The sequence below is a fragment of the Ambystoma mexicanum genome, chromosome 7p (genome assembly GCF_040938575.1).
Source record: "Ambystoma mexicanum isolate Mex_15411 chromosome 7p, UKY_AmexF1_1, whole genome shotgun sequence".
NCBI classification, from domain to species: domain Eukaryota; kingdom Metazoa; phylum Chordata; class Amphibia; order Caudata; family Ambystomatidae; genus Ambystoma; species Ambystoma mexicanum.
Window position 1 is genome coordinate 668,437,507 of NC_090939.1, and position 22,889 is coordinate 668,460,395.

Genomic DNA, 22,889 nt, shown 5'->3' on the forward strand with positions numbered 1-22,889 from the left:
GGCCCACAGCATGAATGGTATAAACATGAAGCCACAGGCGGGGGCTGTGGCCAAGGACCGTTGCACAGTTATCTCAGGTTCTGCACGATCGTCCCTTTAGTCCCACCGAGCGGCATACGGCATTTGCAGCATCACAGTGAACCCCAAGCTGGATTGCGCCAAGCTCTTATGTCTCGGTTTGCCGGCCGATCAACTGCAGAGTCAAACTGCCAAAGCCCACCAGGTCTATTTGGATTTGGGAAAGCAAGATTTTGTCTCACTTCTAATGAGATCTTTGAACTGGGTCCATTACTCTTGGTCTTACCTACAAATGTCTCCGTAGGGCAGCTTTGTAGAAGTCAATAAGAAAAGGAAAGCCATTTCCACCAGTTGGTAATTTTAGTGAACCGTTCAAATGCTGGACTATAGCACAGATGGACCACTTTCATGGCTTTTTCGTGCTTTGGGTCCTAGAAGTAAAAGGATATATGTGAAACGCCTGGAAGCCCCTTCACCGGGAACAAACACAGGCAAATAACCCGTTCTCTGAGTAGGTGCCTACTCAGGAGGGACTGCTACCACGTTTTAGCTCACTGTACCGTTTGCGTTTTTGCTCACTGTGCCTTAGAGAGGCTCAGTTTCACCTTACTGAGGAGGCCCAACAAGGCCGAAACATGTGTCTGGGGTTCCTGCTGGCACTCTTGTTCAGAGGAGAATTGCCCAGCATTTTGGTGCTGGACTGCCCAGGTGGGTGGCGGCAGACTGATATGCAAATGGATATTTCTTCTTTGTGAAAGATACAGTAAGTTCAAACTTGGTTTTAGATCCTGCCGAGTGGGAACCTTCCTATAGAACAGGTTATTTGTCCGTGTTTGTTCTCTGCAGAGGGGCTCATAGACCTTTCCACAACTAAAAGGGTTAGGTTATGGTTTGATTTGTGGGAGTAAGAGGAGCACAGCCAGTCTTCTGTGTGAGGCAGGATTTGCATGATCATAACTCATGCACAGATGTGCATGCTCTTTGTGTGCATTGTGATTTGGTGCATGGTTGCTCTGCAGATGTTATGGACCACAACTCTCATTGTTATGGACCTCACCACTGATTATGCTGCTTAGGGATGATGGGACACCTACCACACTTCAGAATCAACACAGTTCAAGCAGTACTGTTACAAGAGCTAAAGTAGGCATGCAGGAAAAATGTTAGGTTAGTTATCAAATGCCTTATAATATTATAAGGCAACACCAGGACTCTGTAACTGAACGTAAAGACTCCAACCCTAAACTACAAACAAGTGTTTAACAAAGTTCAACTAAGTTTAAGTAAAGATCCTTTGGGTGAGTTAAAAAACCCTACACAAAATTCCTATTCCCATCTTCCACAAGCAAAGTTACAGCAAATGTGGCTGCGAAGGAGAACTTTACGCCCTAGAGAATCCAATGGGGCCAAGGGAACACAAACACAAGCATACTAACTAGGCCCTCAAACACTGACCAGGCTGGGAAATGACCCCAACTAATCCAGGCAGTTGGGGATGACTACTTTCACTGGTGATTGAGGCATTGGGGTCCAGATGTTGAAAGTGCAGAGAGGGCAACGTTTGACATCTGATTCCAATGATTTTGCGTTTCGTCCTTTTTGTGGCCTCACAGGTCTGAATACCGCCAGGGTAGATTTGGGCTGAAGATGAAGAATTATCTCAGTCTGTGATCCCACGACAGTGAAGGGACATCAGGATGCCATAGTGGGAGGAGCAATCACTTTGCCCCAGCAAAGTATCTTGAGGGAAGAGGACAAAGAAATAAGGATGCAGGCACCAGCAAGGCTCCTCTTCTTGATAGAGAGCGGCAGAGCTGCGAGGACTATGTCCCACTGTGAGGGTGCACTGCAGGAGGTACTGAGAACAACAGGGAACATATAACAACATAGCAATGTCCATAAAACATTAACATGTCTTCCATAGATCAAGAACGAATAGGTCCAGCCGGATGCAAAGACTGTTAGAGAACGTAGTATTCGCACAGAGAAATATACATAAAAATCTCTAATAAAAGGAACAAAATATTATTCTTTACAGGATGAAGAATCTATCCTAAGACAGCCAAATCTCTCCAGACTCAGAAAGATATAATAGTAATAGTCTACTAGAGGAGACGACTGATGGAAATAATTGTCTTGAACCAAGAGCTCCAAAGGAGGCCCTCCATTTCCAGAGGAACCACCCTCTGGAATGTCCTTCCCGCCCCTCTCAGGCTTAAGCCGTATCTCCTTAAGTTCCGGAAGCTTGTTATGTTATGTTATGTTAGGTAAACTTGATAAAGCACACGTACGCCCGAGGGCATCTTAGCGCTGTCGTGTGAGTAAAGGAGAACTTTAAGCATAGCATAGTCCGATCAATCAAAACAAAGTGGTTTTCAGTAGTCTGCGAAAGGTGAGATGATCCGCAATACCCCCAAATGCGAGGGGAAGGTCATTCCAGGCTCTTGCGGCCACCACAGAAAAGGCTCGTCCACCCTTACGTGACAGACTGTACGGAGGAACTGCTACAAGAAGCGCAGATTGAGATCTCAACAGACGGGTCGGGGCAGAGTGGACGAAGTTAGCCTTGTAAGTACTCAGCTCCCATGCCATAGAAGGCACGGTCAAGCTTCTCAAGACCTTCCTCCTTTCTTCCTCCTCCTGGTGCTGCAACTGGCTGCCTGGTCCCTTCTGAGTCACACAGGGGCCAGGTCCTCCCTCGATCACTCTACCTCATTACCCCCCCCCAGCGCTTGCCATTGGGCACCCCCCCCCCGACTGGACTACTGAGTCTGATCTCCCCCCCTCCTCGCACTAGTTACCCTTAGCCCGTTCCCCTGTGGCCCACTTGTCCTCCAGCAACCCCCTGCACTTACCCTTGTGCTCTTACCTAGCACTTGAAGCCCCCTCTCTCTTATTTCCCCCTCCGTCTCCCCATACCTCTCCCTCGTCCTAACCCACCATCTCACCTCCCCCCCTGCACTTCCTGTTTGCTGCACTTATATGATCCGAATGTCACAAGGCCTAGTAGGAGCGTTTACTGTTCTTTATCCCCTGTGTTCCCTCTTCCCCTTTGCCTCTTGGCGCCTGGAAACACTTTCTGATGCATAGGCGCCTTACAAATGTTCAATAACTAAAATAAAATAAATGTCCCCCTGGCTAGATTCAACATGTAATAAGACCTGAATAGACCAATGTTTTCATCAGGATGGAAGGACCATGAATTCATCCCAAGCAGAATACGGTACATGAATCGTCTACCATAGCAGCGACATAATTCGTCTCAGGCAGAGTACAGCAAGTGAGTCATGCAGCTTGCCAAAGCAATCGCAGCACTATTGAAAATACGCCACCAAAGGTTCACTCTAAAGATGGAGACCTTTTCAAATCTCAGCTTTGCGCCAACTGCATATTCATCCCATCAGAAGGGTTTGAGTGGTCTGCCTTGTTTCGCTGCAAGAGGATCCATGAACCAGCTTTGGGCATGGCTATTCACCTCCATGGCCGTATCCCCCTGAGGGCTGTGCTTCATCATCCTGTGGGGCCAAGTTGGCATGTGTCGCGCGGTCTAATGCCCTCGGCATTCACAATTTAGCATTAGCACCCTGGGAGGCACCATCTACCAATAAGAATGCTCGGAACGCGGGCTGTATTCACCAAGGAAAGCCCTCATTCTGAGCATTCTCATTGGTGTTGGGCGCTTCCCTTCCCCGCTCTCCCTTCACCATTTATCTCCCGTGTAATTTCCCTACGCAGGCGCTAATGGTGTCCTTTTTCCAAAAGGAAAATAAAAATAAAACGCACCTGTGTGGTCTGTCTCGGCTCCAGCAGTGCTGCTCTTCTGGAAGTCTGTTGTCTATGTTGATGACGTCACCATCATCAATATGGAAAATGGACTTCCCTGACAGCACTGCCGGAGCCGATTAGCAACATAAAGGTAAGTTTGCTTTTTTTCTTAAACACTATTAGCACCCATGTAGGCAAACTACATGGGTGCTAATGGCAATATTAACCTCGCTTGGGCTCTTAACTTAGGCGGCGGCTCGTTACCGACAGGCTCGGCCTACTGCCTAAGTTAATATCACCTCAGTAGATACCTTCTGTTCCAAGCAAAAAGAATTAGGATAGCCATTTGGCCACTGCAGTAAAAAGTAAAGATACACATGAGTGCACCCAAAAAGTGTAAACACAAGGAACCACTACCAACACCTTGTCTGGTCGAAGTTGGGTATGGAACGATTCCCATAAAGTACACACTACTGTCCCAGCAGAGGGTAGACATCACTGGGGATTGAGATGCCCTGAACCAGTAACCTAAAGGACCCACCAGTGACCCAAAACTGCATGAGTTAAGCACGTAACAGAGGTTAAAAATCCCATACACGCTACAAACTGTTCAGGATCACACAGTCAGCAGATATGCCAGGGCGGTTCAATTAAAAGGGATAGGAAGTCTGCTTTTCCTCTATAATGTTCCTTGTAGATAAGTTTGTAGGTTTGGCCCCCGGTTTCTACTGGGCTTATTTGTGAGTCTTAGTATTACCTTTTCAGAGTGCTGGGCTGTGATTTCTTCTTTGGGTTACACGGGCTCCTAGTCTTTGATTGCTCCTGTAAACATTTATGAATAGGAGGTGGTCTTACAAGGGTCAAATTCTAATGGCGTTGACTAGTTTTGCCACTGCAAAGCAAAAGATGATCTCTTCGATGTTATCTGTTGTATGGTGGTACCAGGAGTAAGGCAGCCTTGTCCATTCTAGAGTCCCCCAGGGTTCATAGTGCTGGATTTTTCTGTCAGTGAAATTTAGTCCCATCATCAGGATGGTACTACAGGCCACTGTAATGCTCAACGTGCTGATGTTGTGTGCTGCCTCTGATCCAGTTTGCAGACGTTGCCTCGCAGCAGCATTTGTGTTCGCTGAAGCCGTCTGAAGGGATATTCTGGAAGTCACATGTTAATGCTCTTTGCGCAATCCACCCCTTTAGGGAACCAGGAAGATGATGCAGAGTGTTCTTTGGGGGAAGTTGAGGAAAAGCATTTTACACCACATTGGTTTGAAGTGAAGGAAGCATTTTCATACCAGGTTCCTGATTTGTGGTTCCATTGTGAAGCAATCATCCTTCAACATTCCCACATGCTTTACTACGTTCGATGTCTAAGGGCAGGCACACATTTCTTTTTGCCATAGAATACTTGCATAATTAACACCCCAGTGTCACTGGTGTCTGGGTTGAGCCTGTTTCTCGCAATCCAGTTGCCCACTTATAGGGGACAGCTGCAAAGTCCCTTTTGCAAATCCTAATTGTCCGCTTTCCATTTGAAAATATTGTGGGTGCCACAGCGCCATGAAGACGTTAAACAGGTTGTCTTGCATGGGGACAACAAAATAGATAGTGTGTGGCCTCTGTTCTGTCAGCAAGGAATGATGGCATCCATTGCAGTGCTGTGCTGGTTAGAACTGCTTCTTGGAGTATTTTCTTAAGGATTTTGTAAATGATTGTATCATAAGCCACTTAAATGCCCAGTTAGACGAGAGCGCAAGGAAGGTCTGTGTCGTTCGTTGGGTCATTCACTATGGACAACAGGGCTGAATCTATTTGTCTGAGTGGTTTGCATCCTACCACTGCTTTATCCACTAGGTAGTTTGTTTCCTTGTTTATTTATCTATTTATTTATTTGTGCATTTTTTTCAGCGGACAAAACCCTGAGGCATCTAGGCGCTAGTTGTTGAGAAGATGGTGGTTGGCTAGCATTTACAGTAATTTGGGCCGGTGGATGATGCGCACAGGGTGGTAGTTTGTTGCGTCTTCTGGTTTTCCCTTGATGCTTTGCACGAGGGACTTGATGTAAGCTGTACCGAAAGCTTGTGCAGCAATCCCCTTGCAGAGGCATGGGTCCAAGAGATCCTTGGCCTTGCAAGCTAGAATGTGACATGTACAACATGGTTTTGTGTGTGTGCGTATTGGGTCGCGCTAGGGCTCTGCCAGATGTGTGATGTCTGGGATTCATTTGTGGATTTGCTTGTTAAGTGCTACAACAGGCCTCCCAGAGGCGCCAGGGCATGGGGTGAAGGTGAGAGAAGGCGGGCAAGAAGAGGAATTACACACTGGAGGAAGGGTGATGGGATAAGAATCCCAGAAGGTTTGTCGTCTACAACGATGCAACGATTTAAACGCTTTAGGTTGGGAATACCCACAGGATGTACTTTTCAAGAGTGAAGAAGGGGTTCCATGCTTAGGTGTCTGATCAGGTCGTGGTGCGGGCAAGGCAATGAAGACGAGTTAAAACTCAGTTTTCAGCACATAAACAAGCAAAAGAGTCTTTAAGTGTTTGCAGAACTTGAGAAAATAATTCTCCAAGCACATGCTGTGTTGACAATGTACTGCAAAATATTCACTCATGCATAAGAATTTGGGGGAACGGAGGGGCTCGACCCGCACGCTTTCTGGTAGCACACAGAGGGATGCTCAAACGGGAGCATTTGTTCAGGGCCGCCTTGAACAAACCTGTACAGGGGTGTGCATTTGTTATGATTTCTGGAACTAATGACTACAAATTATTCCAATGTCTGTTCATTTTTTCTTTTGTAAACTAGTCAAGAATGTAGTGATATTTCATTAGTCTCGAGTTTGACTTGGGCTAATTTTACTTTACAAAAAGCACCGGTGCTCTTGTGTTTGAAATAAATACTTATCAATTCTCTAGTTTAAAGACTATCTTTAGATTCTGCGGGCTTCAGAGTCCAGAGGCCAGTTCCTAAAGCTCCTAAGAACAGCCAGCGGCAAATCAATGACCTTCCATCTTTCAGCTCCCGTCATGCATCTGAATATCTGAGACGTTTCTTAATCATTCCCTTTTTTGGGTAATTTGGTAGCTCCGCCTCGTGCCCTAAGATTTTGGCTTGATCCGACCTTCCACTCGAAGCCGATAGTGTGAGTTCTGAGCATGTTTTATGTAGTCAATGTCTGAAGGAGTTGGACCAGTAGGCGCCCTGCGTAGCTCAAGAAGATCTTTCCAGTTATTTGCTTGTTAATGATAAGTTTTAAAGGGGGAAGCATGAACTTTGTGAATAGAGACTTCTGGACTCTGGAGAGCATTGCATGTAGCCCGCATTGGGCTGTGGTGAAGGATCTTGATTGACTTCTCTTTTGAGACAGATCCGCTGCAGCCAGCTTGCTTCAGAGCCTACAGTGCTATTGCATGCCATTAACTGGCTTAGACAAGTCTTGCAATGATATGATATGATATGATAGGTTATTTATAACGCGGTTAATACCTAAAGTTTTCTAAGCGCGGACCCGGGGATCGAACCTGTGGTGCTTCCAAGGCGAGCACATTGCCGCTGAGCTATCCTCCCGAGACAATGATATATTGAACGTGCCTGGAATATTACAAATCGAACCTGGACGCAATATGTTGTGAAGTTCCTCAGAATGTAATATATTGTTATTCATTTTCAATATTTATCGTGAATCCCTCCCTAAAAAAGGTGTGTAGGTTAAATGCTAGTGTTCATTCTTATGCTTACCATACCCAACGTTAAGAATGTTAGGCATGAAGGATGACCCATCCACATCAGAGGCACCATTATGAAACTGATGTGGGAGTTTGTTGGAGTTATGAAAGTGAGGATGACAAAGTGCTTGCTTAGCCTGTGGGATTGCAACTCTGCGTATTGTCATCTGTCTCAACAAATACGCCAATAGTTGAAAGCCTTCGGTTTGGTTTCGTTTGGATACAACACTCATTCATAGGAATCTATTTAGGCATCAAAATGTATTCTTCTAGGAGACCAACAGGGGGCGCAGGGAAAATGGCCGACTAACCTTTGGCTCCCGACCGCCCTGTGAAGAATGAGAGGAGTTTGAGTGGACCAGATCAGCCCGACACACACAGCAGGCATAATTCGGTGGCGGAAGGGGTACTGAACCCACTGGCAAGCTGCAAGGCCAGATGTGAGGGGAAAAGCTGAGATGTGCACGGTGTAGACGAGGAGGCAGTCCCTCGAGCGATCCCAGACCACTGCGGTGGGACGTGGGAGAGAGGCACATAGACCCAGAGAGCAGGCCGACTTCAGAGATGGTGGGGGTTTGGTGGAGCCAACCCAGAGGGTGCCCCCGCAGCACCGGAGGCCCGGAGCCACATTGTGGGCCCACGCTCTCCGGGGAGGTGCCTCGGTACTGCTGACTATTACCAAGGAGCCCCCAGGGTGGGACAGCATGCCTTTTCGGAGGGGCGGACCACCCAGATGGTGAGGATGCAGGAGGTGATGCCGAAGGGCCCGGCAGTGAGTGCTCTCCTATTGTGGGGTGTGTGGCCCTCACACAGCGATGAAATGGTGGTTGTTGGGCCTGGTTGGGACATGGGATGCGGCCAGCGTCTCCTGGTAGTTGGGTGGCAGTCAGCCTACATATATCCGCCGCAATCTTAGTGGAGTAAAGGCTGCCCGCAGGCGCTTGGATGATCCCCATCAAGGCTGGCCCCCCATTAAGGCCTGACGTATGACCCAAGGCCAGCTAGAGGTGGGAGCTTTGTCCCATATCACAGAACAGAGGGTTAACGGATGTGCTAGCAGCCCCTGGAAGATCACTGTTATGTGGCTGGACGGAGGTAGCCCCAGTGTTACTGGAACACCTGAGTGGACGCTGGCATTGGGTGGTGCCCTGGGCAGTGAGGGTCCACCTGGCAGGACAGCCACAAGATGGCGGAGTCGAGGATAACATACACAGAGAGGCACAGTGAAGCCATGGGGGGTCTGCTGGAGGGTCGGCTACTGGCCAGAGTGGACGTGTCTAATTTCTCCATGAAGGAGGATATTGGTAGCATCCTGGCCGAAATTAAAGCCCTTAGCGGCGACCTACAGGCATCTTTGGAAGATCTCACCGAACGAGCGGGCACAGTGGAGAGCAAGGTAGAGAACCTGGAGAAGAACCAACTTAACGCTGACATGGTCGAGATGTGCCTGAACGCCCAGAAGATGGAATCGGAGTTGCGGGAGGAGGGGGTTACCCTAAAAATGTCTGACTTAGAAAACAGAGAGAGGAGGAACAATCTCCGCATTCTGGGGCTGAGAGAGGCTGGCGGGGAAACTCCCTCACAAGTGGAGCGCAAAGTGCAGGGCATAAATAATCTGTTGTTCGAAGCAGAAGGAGGTAAGGAGGTGCAGTTGGAATGGGTGCATAGTGGAGGCAAATCATATGACATTGGGCCCTGTTCCATTGTGGTTAAGTTCTCCAGATACAAGGACAAAGCATATGAGCTTGCGAGGGCGCGTGAGAAGCAGGATCTGGAATATAAGGGCTCTCGCATAACTGTCTATCAAGACTTATCCAACTTGACGCTCTCTCAGAGACGGGCCTGCCAATCACTCACGAAACGGCTGAATGACAAGGGAATTCAATATCGATGGGAATTCCCGTTCGCCCTGCAATATGAGGTGGAACGCATCGATTATCGCATCACGTCAGCAGAGGAGGCAAAACAAGCCCTGAGCCATTTGACCTTGGGAATGGCCCCAGAGCTACAGGCGTGCCCTGCCAAGAAGAGGGGTGCGCAGGAACTGCAACCAGGCCTCCCCAGAAGCAGGAGGGGACACAGCAGATGAAAATATATGTGACTAAATGTCCTTCTCCGCGTACAAACACTTGAATAGTCCAACAGAGGCGATTGGGAATGCTGCCCGCATTGTCATCAGAGGGTCGCTCTACACAATAATGCTGATCCGGTTCCTGTGAAAATGTCAGAGGAGGGTGACACATGTCCCTCCCCAAGTGGCCCTCAGGGGGAGATAGGGCGTGTCTCCATGACATTTGCTGTTAGTTGCAGGTTACTCTTCAAATGTTTGATTCAGTTTGTGTCTGAATTTCATTGGGTAGCTTTATGGATGGATGAGGCGTGTTGTAAAGTTTGCTCGGGTAGGCACCGCTTATTTGGAATAAATCACTGGACGGGAAAAAGTGGAGGTGATGAGTTGGCTATGTTGGGAGGACACCATGTAATGAGGAGAGGGGGAGTCTGGCCCAAGAGGTCCCTGGTGGCCCAGGAATTTCGCAATGCTCGCCTAGATGTGCTGTTTCTGGAAGAGACCAGACCGGTGGAGGGGGAGCAAAGGCAGCTGAGGGGTGCAGGGATCGGGCAGGTATATTGGGCTTCGGGACGAGCGAAGAGGGGAGGAGTTTGAAGGATATTACAAAAACAGATGAGGTTGGAGGAATGTGTTCTCACAAAGCAGATGGACAGATGCCTGCTCATTGTGCGGGGTAATAAGGGGGGCGGGGTCAAGGATGGTACTGGCTGCTCTTCACACCCCCAACCAGGTTCAGGCGGAATTCATTCAGGATGCCCTGGATGCAATACAAGCCACCACAGGCGACGTTTACATTATAGGGGGGATTTTCATGTATGAGCTGATGAGTTATTATATAGGATGCCTGCCAGGGACTCTATTCCCCCCAGCGGTGAGCGGGGGGAGGGGCTCCTGGGCCGTGCCATTGCAGCAAGGGGGTTGATAGACACATGGAGGGTGCAGCACCCGGGAGAGGAAGGTTATACTTTCTTCTCTGTCCCCCATTCCACTTACACCCGGATTGACTATCTGTTCTTAAACAGGGATCAGGGTGGGAGACTGATTAGCTGTGCCATACGGCCAGTGGGATGGTCGGACCATGATCTGGTGTTGATTAGTTTTGACACTGTGGGGCTGAGTAGGGCTGATAGTAGATGGAGATGTAATGACTCCGTGTGGCGGGACCCAATCATTGCTGATAAGTTTGCAGATGACATCAGGGCATACTTTGAGATAAACGATACTAATGGGATGGACATCGACACACTATGGGATGGGGGAAGGCTACCTGGAGGGGGCTCCTCATAAAGGAAGGGCCGGGTAATAAAAGGTAGAGGGGGCTACAGGAGGTGGCCCTTAGGATGGACATCAAAAAAGGAGAATCACGCTTGCATGCCGAGGGTTAATACGGGGAAGAGGTGCTAGAGGGGACCCAGAAGAAGAGGGCAGAACTCAAGGCACTCCGGGTGGGGGACACCAAGAGCAAGCTGATATAACTTCGGCAACAATTCTATGAGAAAGGGGATATAGCGGATGCACTGCTGACTGTGAGGCATAGGGCATAGAGGGCTGAGAGGTGGGTATCGCCGCTGAAGAATGAAAGGGGAGTGGAAGTGGATGCGCCGGCAGACAATGTGGAGCAGTTTGCTTCATATTAAAAGGGGTTGTATGCAACTGAAGGTTCGGTGTCGGGCGAGGCATCAGATGAATACCTATGGGGGTGGAAACGTAGAAACCTATGGGCCAAGAGGTTGAGGTGCTGGAGAGGCCTATAATCAGGGATGAGGTGTTGGCAGCAATTAGGAGGCTCCCAAATGGGAAGGCTCCAGGGGAAGAGGGGTATACAACAGGGTTTTATAAGCAGTTTGTTGGGACCCTCCTGAAACATATGGCCCAGCTCTATAACACCATACTTGAGACGGGGATTGCCCCAGCTTCCTTCAGCAATGCACTTATAACAGTGCTGCCCAAGGACGGTAGAGACCATACGCAATGCCCCTCCTACCGCCCGATATCCTTGCTTAATGTTGATGAAAAAATAGTCCCAGACATATTGGCGTCCCGGTTGGAGGGCATGTTGCAGCAGCTGATACATCCAGATCAGGTGGGCTTTATTGCAGGGAGGCAGGGTACAGATGCCATAAGGAAGACCCTGGATCTCGCGGAATACATCTCAGTGGAATCAGGGAGGTATGCGCTACTCAGCCTGGATGGCGAAAAAGCTTTCGACCAAGTCGAATGGGACTTCCTGTTTGTTGTGCTTAAAAAAATGGGGTTCGGAGAAAGGATGATCCAAGCGATTGCTGCAATCTATGCTGCACAGAGGCACAGGTGGTGGTTAGTGGGAAGACATCTCAGGCCATTTCCCTAAGCAGAGGCAAGAAGCACGGTTGCCCGCCCGTCTCCGCTACTCTTCGCTCTCTAATGCTAATCCGGTTCCTGTGAAAATGTCAGAGGAGGGTGACACATGTCCCTCCCCAAGTAGCCCTCAGTGGGAGATAGGGCGTGTCTCCATGACATTTGCTGTTAGTTGCAGGTTACTCTTCAAATGTTTGATTCAGTTTGTGTCTGAATTTCATTGGGTAGCTTTATGGATGGATGAGGCGTGTTGTAAAGTTTGCTCGGGTAGGCACTGCTTATTTGGAATAAATCACTGGACGGGAAAAAGTGGAGGTGATGAGTTGGCTGTATTGGGAGGACACCATGTCATGAGGAGAGGGGGAGTCTGGCCAAAGAGGTCCCTGGTGGCCCAGGAATTTCGCAATGCTCGCCTAGATGTGCTGTTTCTGGAAGAGACCAGACCGGTGGAGGGGGAGCAAAGGCAGCTGAGGGGTGCAGGGATCGGGCAGGTATATTGGGCTTCGGGACGAGCAAAGAGGGGAGGAGTTTGAAGGATATTACAAAAACGGATGAGGTTGGAGGATTGTGTTCTCACAAGGCTGATGGACAGATGCCTGCTCATTGTGCGGCGTAATAAGGGGGCAGGGTCAAGGATGGTACTGGCTGCTCTTTACACCCCCAACCAGGTTCAGGTGGCATTCATTCAGGATGACCTGGATGCAATACAAGCCACCACAGGGGACGTTTACATTATAGGGGGGATTTTCATGTATGAGCTGATGAGTTATTATACAGGATGCCCGACAGGGACTCTATTCCCCCCCAGCGGTGAGCGGGGGGAGGGGCACCTGGGCCGTGCCATTGAAGTAAGGGGGTTGATAGACACATGGAGGGTGCAGCACCCGGGAGAGGAAGGTTATACTTTCTTCTCTGTCCCCCATTCCACTTACACCCGAATTGACTATCTGTTCTTGAACAGGGATCAGGGTGGGAGACTGATTAGCTGTGCCATACGGCCAGTGGGATGGTCGGACCATGATCTGGTGTTGATTAGTTTTGACACTGTGGGGCTGAGTAGGGCTGATAGTAGATGGAGATGTAATGACTCCGTGTGGCGGGACCCAATCATTGCTGATAAGTTTGCAGATGACATCAGGGCATACTTTGAGATAAACGATACTGATGGGATGGACATCAACACACTATGGGATGGGGGTAGGCTACCTGGAGGGGGCTCCTCATAAAGGAAGGGCCGGGTAATAAAAGGTAGAGGGGGCTATGGGAGGTGGTCCTTAGGAAGGACATCAAAAAAGGGAAATCACGCTTGCACGCCGAGGGTTAATACGGGGAAGAGGTGCTAGAGGGGACCCAGAAGAAGAGGGCAGAACTCAAGGCACTCCGGGTGGGGGACACCCAGAGCAAGCTGATATAACTTCGGCAACAATTCTATGAGAAAGGGGATATAGCGGATGCACTGCTGGCTGTGAGGCATAGAGTATAGAGGGCTGAGAGGTGGGTATCGCCGCTGAAGGATGAAAGGGGAGAGGAAGTGGATGCGCCGGCAGACAATGTGGAGCAGTTCGCTTCATATTATGATGGGTTGTATGCAACTGAAGGTTTGGTGTCAGGCTTGGCATCAGATGAATACGTATGGGGGTGGAAATGTAGAAAACTACGGGCCAAGAGGATGAGGTGCTGGAGAGGCCTATAATCAGGGATGAGGTTTTGGCAGCAATTAGGAGGCTCCCAAATGGGAAGGCTCCAGGGGAAGAGGGGTATACAACAGGGTTTTATAAGCAGTTTGTTGGGACCCTCCTGAAACATATGGCCCAGCTCTATAACACCATACTTGAGACGGGGATTGCCCCGGCTTCCTTCAGCAATGCACTTATAACAGTGGTGCCCAAGGACGGTAGAGACCATACGCAATGCCCCTCCTACCGCCCGATATCCTTGCTTAATGTTGATGAAAAAATAGTCCCAGACATATTGGCGTCCCGGTTGGAGGGCATGTTGCAGCGGCTGATACATCTAGATCAGGTGGGCTTTATTGCAGGGAGACAGGGTTACAGATGCCATAAGGAAGACCCTGGATCTTGCGGAATACATCTCAGTGGAATCAGGGAGGTATGCGCTACTCAGCCTGGATGGCGAAAAAGCTTTCGACCAAGTCGAATGGGACTTCCTGGTTGTTGTGCTTAAAAAAATGGGGTTCGGAGAAAGGATGATCCAAGCGATTGCCAATATCTATGCTGCACAGAAGGCACAGGTGGTGGTTAGTGGGAAGACATCTCAGGCCATTTCCCTAAGCAGGGGCATGAAGCACGGTTGCCCGCCCGTCTCTCCTACTCTTCGCTCTCTCCATGGAGCCTCTTAGTATACAGTTGAGGCAAGATAAGCAGTTGTCTGGTATCAAAGTTGGGGCAATAGAATATAAGCTCAGTCTATACGCAGATGATATACTCCTTCACCTCTCCATTGTTCCCACATCGGTCCGTGTGGTACTCCGGTTACTGGCTAATTATGGGCAGGTGTCTGGGTTTAGAGTGAACGTGGCTAAGTTGGTCCTATTTCCCCTGATCCGTGAGGGACAGGAAGGGGGTGAGGATTGGGGTGATTTAATATCCTGAAGTATTTACGAGTGCAGATGCCAAAGGATTTAAACCATTTGTATGAGGTTAATTATCCCCTGCTACCGGGTAAATTGTTTGAGGACCTGGAAAGGTGGTCTAGGTCTCCGTTGTCCTGGATGGGTAGACTGAATGCAGTTACGATGATGTTCCTACCCAGGGTTTTATACTTTTACCCGGTGTGTCCCATCGCAATGCCAGATGCCCATTTCATAGAGACGAAACGTCAGCTTGATAAATTCATATGGCAGGGGCAAAAGCAGAGGGTACCATATAGAATGCTAATCCAGCCGAAAGAGAAGGATGGGGTGGGGCTGCCAGTCTTGCGTCTGTACTACAGAGCGTTGCAGTTTTGGGCCCTGGTTCCACATTTGCAATTGGATTAGCAGAAACAATAGGTGCAGGTAGAAAGTCATTTGTTCAGGCCGGTGATAATGGGAGAGTGGCAATGGGCGCCGCAGACAGAAATTCTCAGGTTAGTACACCAAGATCGCATTCTGGGCCCGTTGTGGGCACTGTGGTGGAATCGGCAAGACAAGGCAGGGTTACCACATGGCCATCCCCGATGAGCCATACATGGGCACCCCCAATCCGTGATAGCATCCCGATCACTCTAGGTTTCAGGACTAGTTTGAGGCGGGGTTGGAAAGGGTTGGGCAGGTGGGGAAGGTGAATGGTTTGTAGGCCTACCTGAACTAGAGAAGGGTCTTGCACTGTGGGCGCTGTCTGTGTTTAAGTATTTACAAATGAAAGATGCTCTGATGACTGCAGTGCTGAACGATGCCCTACAGGGGGAGCCAACAGCTACAGAAGTCATATTGAGCACGGAATCCTCCAGAAGGAGTATGATCTCGAATCTGTACTAGGCTTTGTGGCCGGCCAGGGGAGGTGATATTGAAATGCATAAGAGGACATTGGAGAAGGATAATGAGTGGACAACAGTGGATGATGTTATGCAAGAATGCACACATGACATTGATTGCATGCCAATATAAAATGTACAGAATCAAGTTGCTATACAGATGCCAGTGGAACCCGGTGAAGTTATGAAAAATGTACGTGGGTTCAGACCCTGGGTGTTGAAGAAGGTGAGGTATCAGGGCAGATCATTGGCACATGTAGTGGGGGTGTAAGGAGGTGCAGGGCATTTGGAAAAAGGTTTTGGGGTGGATAAAAAGCCTTGATTGGATAGAGCAGCGTCTCGACCCCTGGCTGGTACTATTCAGAGTTGAGATGCACAAGGGGAAGGGATGAGGTTACCTCATATGATTAATTTCATCCTGCTTGCAGCCCGTGCATGATTGGCTGGGGGGTGGAAGAGGGCCCAGCTCCCCACAGGAAGGCAATGGGCTTCAAAGGCAAGGGACAGCTATGAGATGGAGTTGTTGACTGGGGAACTACACAATCAGAAACCAGCCCCACGCTGGAATGGGCCACCTTCCTTGACAAGAACTGATCAAGCTTTAACCGTGGGATCGGGCTCACCGCGAGAGAGGTGTAAGAGGGAGAGGGCTGAGAAAGAGTGAGGAACAGAGCCGGAAAATATGGTTTTTGTGGACTAGACCCCTACCTCAGTCATTATTCACATTCCTCCGGTGCCAGTAGAGATGACGCAGGGCAAAGGTGCAAAATGTGCACATTTAGGACTCGGTTGCACTCAGCTACCCAGGAGGTAGGAGGAGGAGTTCATATTGGGGGGGTTAGTTGGGGGAGGGGGTAATTTTCCTTTTCGTGTTTATTGGGAAAAAATACAGTGAAAACAGGCATGCCGCAGCTTGTGTCAAGACTCAACATGTCGACTGCCTTCTTACCATGTATAATTGTGACATCCAACAACTGCCAATAAAAAATATATTTGAAAAAAATGGATTCTTCAAAAACTGCCCAATTAAAATGTTCTTGATATTCTACGGATCTTGGTGGCAACTCTGAGCAGCTCGCTTCTTGGCAGCGCCAGCCCCGCTGCACAGTTGCCTACCCAAAAGCCTGCTCTTACACAACTACATGCAGATTATCTCCAGGGGTCATTTAGGGTGAGAAAATACTAGACAGCCACCAGGAGAAGCAGGGATTGGCCCAGGAGAACGAGATTATCCCTATAGTCAGCATATAAGAACCCTTTGCCTTGGACTGGATTCTTAAAAAAATCCCCCTATTTCCACTATTCATTTGAATCTTTCACTGAAACCCTAAGACTGTGCCAGTGGCCCAAGAAGAGTAAAAGATATCTCACGGTACATCCTTAATTGCTGCTCCCTCCTGTGAGGAGGGTTCCCTTGAGTGAAAGGAAGCACCGTTGGTTCGCACCCAGGCACTCTGAAAATCAATATTTCTTTATATGGAAATATTGGCTGATACAAAATGTAGACAACGAATGACTCAAATGTAACTCTTATTTATTTTCCAGGTGAAAAGGGAATTCTTGGAGAAAAGGGAAGTAGAGGTGACATAGGATTCCCTGGCATCGAAGGCATGGCGGGTCATCGAGGTTCACCCGGTGAACCAGGGTCAACAGGTAAGATACGCTTTGGTTACTACTGACTGTTTGATAGTCCAGCATATCTGGCACATGTTCCACCATGTCAGCATGTCCTGGGAAGAGTCACTATTTAGAGTATTTAAGAGAGTGTATAAATAGGTTTCAACATTTGCTAGGTCAATTATCTTCCTTACTATTTATGAAGATTTTTAGCGTGTGGATCGTGCTTGCACGGCATCATATCACTCTACTTTGAGAGCAGGATGATTCTAGGAGATCTATACAACACATTGTAGGTGCAGCACAACAACAACGTCTGCATTGTTGTTGTGCTGCGCCTACAATGTGTTGTAGGATCAGACACAGTTAAAGATGCATAGAATCTATGCACATAATTATAGGCAAACTAACCCACCATAACAGAGATAGGATGAGGTTCACAAACACTCAAAGATGCATAGAATCTATACAAATCATTACAAGCAAACTAACACACCATAACAGAGAGAGGATGAGGCTCACAAACACTCAAAGATGCATAGGACATATACAAATAATTACAGGCAAACTAACCCACCATAGCAGAGAGAGGATGAGGCTCACAAACACTCAAAGATGCATATAACATATACAAATCATTACAGGCAAACTAACCCACCACAACAAAGAGATGATGAGGGTCATAAACACTCAAAGATGCATAGAATCTATACAAATCATTACAGGCAAACTAACACACCATAACAGAGAGAAGATGAGTGTCATAAACACTCAAAGATGCATGGAATCATGCATAGAATCTATGCACATAATTATAGGCAAACTAACCCACCATAGCAGAGAGAGGATGAGGCTCACAAACACTCAAAGATGCATAGAATCTATACAAATTATTACAGGCAAACTAACCCACATAACAGAGAGAGGGTGAGGCCCACAAACACTCAAAGATGCATAGAATCTATACAAATCATTACAGGCAAACTAAACCACCATAACAGAGAGAGGATGAGGCTCACAAACACTCAAAGATGCATAGAACATAAACAAATCATTATAGGCAAACTATACCACCATAACAGAGAGAAGATGAGGGTCATAAACACTCAAAGAATCTATACATATCATTACAGGCAAACTAACCCCCATAACAGAGAGAGGGTGAGGCCCACAAACACTCAAAGATGCATAGAATCTATACAAATCATTACAGGCAAACTAAACCACCATAACAGAGAGAGGATGAGGCTCACAAACACTCAAAGATGCATAGAACATAAACAAATCATTATAGGCAAACTATACCACCATAACAGAGAGAAGATGAGGGTCATAAACACTCAAAGAATCTATACATATCATTATAGGCAAAATAAACAACCATAACAGAGAGAAGATGAGGCTCACAAACACTGAAAGATGCATAGAAACTATACAAATCATTATAGGCAAACTAAACCACCATCACAGAGAGAAGATGAGGGTCATAAACACTCAAAGATGCATATAATCTATGCACATAATTATAGGCAAACTAACCCACCATAACAGAGAGAGGATGAGGCTCACAAACACTCAAAGATGCATAGAATATATACAAATCATTACAGGCAAACTAAACCACCATAACAGAGAGAAGACGAGGGTCACAACCACTGAAAGATGCATAGAACATATACAAATCATTATAGGCAAAGTAAACCACCATAGCAGAGAGAGGATGAGGCTCAAAAACACTCAAATATGCATATAACATATACAAATCATTACAGGCAAACTAAACCACCATAACAGAGAGAAGACAAGGGTCACAAGCACCCAATGCATAGAATCAATACAACTCATTATAGGCAAACTAAAAAAGAATTACAGAAGGAAGATGAGGGTCACAACCACTGAAAGATGCATAGAACATATAGAAATCATTATAGGCAAAGTAAACCACCATAGCAGAGAGAGGATGAGGCTCAAAAACACTCAATGATGCATAGCATCTATAAAAATCATTACAGGCAAACGAAAAAACAATAGCAGGTAGGAAATGAGTGCAAGACAATGTAAAACATATAAAGAGTAAATACAACCAATCTAAGAAAATGAAACAACAATGGTAGATCGAAATGAGGGCCAAACACAGTAAAAATGCAGATTGATGAGGGCCAGGCACAGTAAAAATGCAGATTGATGAGGGCCAGGCACTGTAAAAATGCAACGAATGCATACAAACAATCTAAGCAAATCAGCAGCACTATGACATTGAAGTTGAGGGCCATACACAGGTGAAGAGGCATACAATCAATACAAGTGATTATAAGCTAGCATACGACAACAATGCAGCGCACCAGGTTCTGTTGTGCGGCTGCCATTCAGAGAAGATGTATTCTGAAACTGTATATTATAACCTTCCAAACGCTATTCATCATGCATCGCAGGGGAGTTGCTAGGTCTGGAAAAGACCAGGGGCTACGGTAATGTTGGAACTGTTGGGACTGGGGGCTAGCTAGTCTTTTGGCTGTAGCTCCTGAGATTCTATCCGGGGCTACAACCAAAAGATCAGGGGTTATAGCCCCCTTGGCCCCCCCAGCAACGCCCCTGATGCATCGCATCCTGGAAAGAGAAGAAACGGCTGAGTCATTTGGTGGAGAAATGGCAACCGTAAACATTCAGCTCTTGTACAGATTGAAATTGTTAGACCTGTGCCACACATATCAATACACATCCAAAAGAACCAGCAACTCTATAGATCGCACGTGGTAAGAAGCAGGCTCGGTCCAACACAAAGGCCAAAAGTGCTTTGCGTAAAGATCAGCTGTACCAGCAGTGTACAATGAGAAGAACGACATGGTTTTGCTGCAATCTCAATGCATTACTCTGGGCCTCTAATTCATGTTGTGAAACCCCAAAGAATTTCTTTGACGCCAGAATACATAAATGGGTATGGAATGGCACTGTCTAACAAAACAATATTGCAACAACACAACCCTTAGTAAAAATATCACAAGTAAATACAGCTCCCTACTTCTAAAACAAAGTATAGGAAAGCGTAAGCCACTTCTAAACATTGTGGGGCCTCATGTGCATGAAAATCGCAATTTGACGGTGGGGAGCCATTACGTGTACAGTTTAATGTAAGTGAGTCCCCGCCGCCAAATTTCGGTCATTTGCACTGTGGGCTGCTTGCTCTTCTGCAGTGCAAAGTGAGTAAATGCTGCCTGACATGGCAGGCAGAGTTTACTTTTGATTGTGAGCGCAGCTTGCCATGCAGCGCTTACAATTACAAATAAACTCGAGCATGTCAAAGAGTGTTTCATTGTCATTTGTGAACACTGGAAGCATGTCAGACAGTGTTTATTGGTAGTTGTAAATGTCGCCTGCCATGCGAGCAAGGAAGGAGCCATTTACAATGGATCCCTATGGGGTCCGCATGCTTTATGCTGGTGCATAAAGATGGTGTACCCCATACGGATCTCCAGCATTTGCACTGGCATGAAAATACATATGTATGACAGAGATGAAGGAGGTGGCGGAAATGCAGGTTGCGTTCCGCCCCTCCTCTCTGCCATGCAAATGATTGAAAACGGGGATTACGTTCATGCAAGACGTAAAAGCAAGGATTTTACGCTTTCTGTTAATGTTACGTCCCCATTGAACAGGAGCGCTGTGAAGTTAAACCGACCGCTGCCCATGTCAATGAGTAATGGACCAAACAGACTTCTTGGGGCTGTTTTTAACAACTGTAATGAATATGACACCCCTCAACATCCATTACATTAACAGTTTTCTCATTGTTTTCTGCAATAGGCCTCCATTAGCCCCGGGATTTGCAACCTTTGGCTTTCCAGATTATTTGGACTACGACTCCCATGATCCCCCTCTATTGACTATGCTAGCTAGGGCTGATGGTAGTTTTAGTACGGCCTCATAACAACCTTACATCTGCAAAGAAAGATAATTGAGCAATGATTTAGAAAAAGGGCCACCTGGAATCAGCATTTAGGATTATGCAAGCAGACTAATGCTTTCATGTGTGTGGGGCTAGATCGGCCCCCAGGAGCCCGAAATCTGACCTCACGGTTGCAACCATACTACAGTGAAATCTCAAACACTAAAAGATGCATAGAATAGAATATATACAAATCATTACAGGCAAACTAACCCACCACAACAGAGTGAGGATGAGGGGCATAAACACTCAAAGATGCATAGAATAGAATATATACAAATCATTAAGGCAAACTAACCCACCACAACAGAGAGAAGATGAGGGTCATAAACACTCAAATAATCTATACATATAATTATAGGCAAACTAACCCACCATAACAGAGAGAGGATGAGGCTCACAAACACTCAAAGATGCATAGAATCTATACACATCATTACAGGCAAAGTAAACCACCATAACGGAGAGAAGGTGAGGGTCACAAGCACTCAAAGATGCACATATAAAAATCATTACAGGCAAATTATCGAGTTGGGTAATATACCCTGAACACATGAACCCCTATGCTATTCATATCAAAAAGCATGCTAGGACACGCCTAACTACAAGGCACGTCATTGATTACTCAATGTTGCACTATTGCCAGATAATGGTCCAGTTGTCTTCCTTGAAGTGGTCTGTGAATGCAAATGTTAAATGTCATCTTTATGCTGGTCCCTAACTTCAAATACTGTTCCAAAACTTCTCTTCTCTGTGTGTCAGCGAAGAACTGGGTGGCACTTCTGCACACGTGTCTAAAGGCCAGTACACTGCATGAAATCCAGCCCCAGTTATAAGCAATTTGACCTCTGGGAGTGAACTACAAAAATACTATTTGCTATTTAATATAAGCAATCAAATCCGGCATATGCAGGGCTGGCAAGCACTCTAACCCATTCATCCATCCATCTCCCCACATTTCCGCCTCTATAGAGAGTGCGCCGGTAGCTCTTGTCCATTATGCTGTGAGAAGCTGTGAAGCCTGTTTGCATTCAAAAACAAGATTAAAAACACATTTTCAAAGCTATAACTTTGATAAAGGTCCATCAGTTGTCCTAGTTTTCTTTGAATGATAAACATGGTTATTTGTTTCAAGTAGAGCACAATACATCAGCATAGAAGAATTCATTTGTTCTGCATGTATTTATAGATATACGTTTTTAACCCATTTTTCAATTGTTCCCGCAGGTTTTCCAGGGCTTGCGGGTACCCCAGGATCTCAGGGCCTTCCTGGTACCTCTGGATATTCAGGTGAAAAAGGAGATTTTGGGCTCCCAGGTTTTCCAGGACAACCAGGTAGGCACATTAAGTAATCGTGTTACCCATGTTACTGATATAGTACCTTTGTTGGTTGATCTTTATGGCATCTATTCCACATGAATGTTTTTCTACCACTCCCAGCTCTTCATAACATATCTGCAAGGTCAAAGGTCCTGATCAGCGGCGTCCCTGGAACCATTTTAGAATTTGAGGACAGGTTCACAACTTGTCCCTGTACCATTAACTTCCCCAGGCTAATATCCTGTCCTCGCAGACTGTAAAGTGTGCGAATGGTTATTGGCAGCCGTTTCGTCAATTTCGGAGTGGCTGTACTCCACAGGTGGGCCTACAGGCCCCTTCCTTCGTGAAATCCTTGGCAAGTTATTATGTTGGGCACAGTTGCTACAGGATGCGTTGGGGATAACGATGTGGCTGTATATGGTCATGACCTGCCAGATATTTCCAGACGGCCTGGCAAGCCAATACCAGTTCTGGCCAGTGTAATTGGGATGAGTCGAGCGAATCCACAGCCACGACATTCACCCAGGAAAATAATGTGGCCAGCACCACTGATTAGGTGGCCACCAAAGCATGGACCTCAATCCTCAACTCAATATCCAATAAATATTGCGCACCTG

At 47.1% G+C, this 22,889-nt stretch overlaps 1 protein-coding gene across 1 annotated transcript in view; it reads left to right on the plus strand.

Annotated features, from left to right (window-relative positions):
* Positions 1 to 22,889, plus strand: part of COL4A2 (collagen type IV alpha 2 chain) — a 730,687-nt gene that overhangs the window by 629,582 nt on the left and 78,216 nt on the right. Inside the window, exons 37-38 of the mRNA XM_069636740.1 lie at positions 16,938 to 17,045; positions 22,180 to 22,287. Coding sequence (XP_069492841.1) covers positions 16,938 to 17,045; positions 22,180 to 22,287 — 216 coding nt within the window. The remainder of the gene's footprint in view (positions 1 to 16,937; positions 17,046 to 22,179; positions 22,288 to 22,889) is intronic.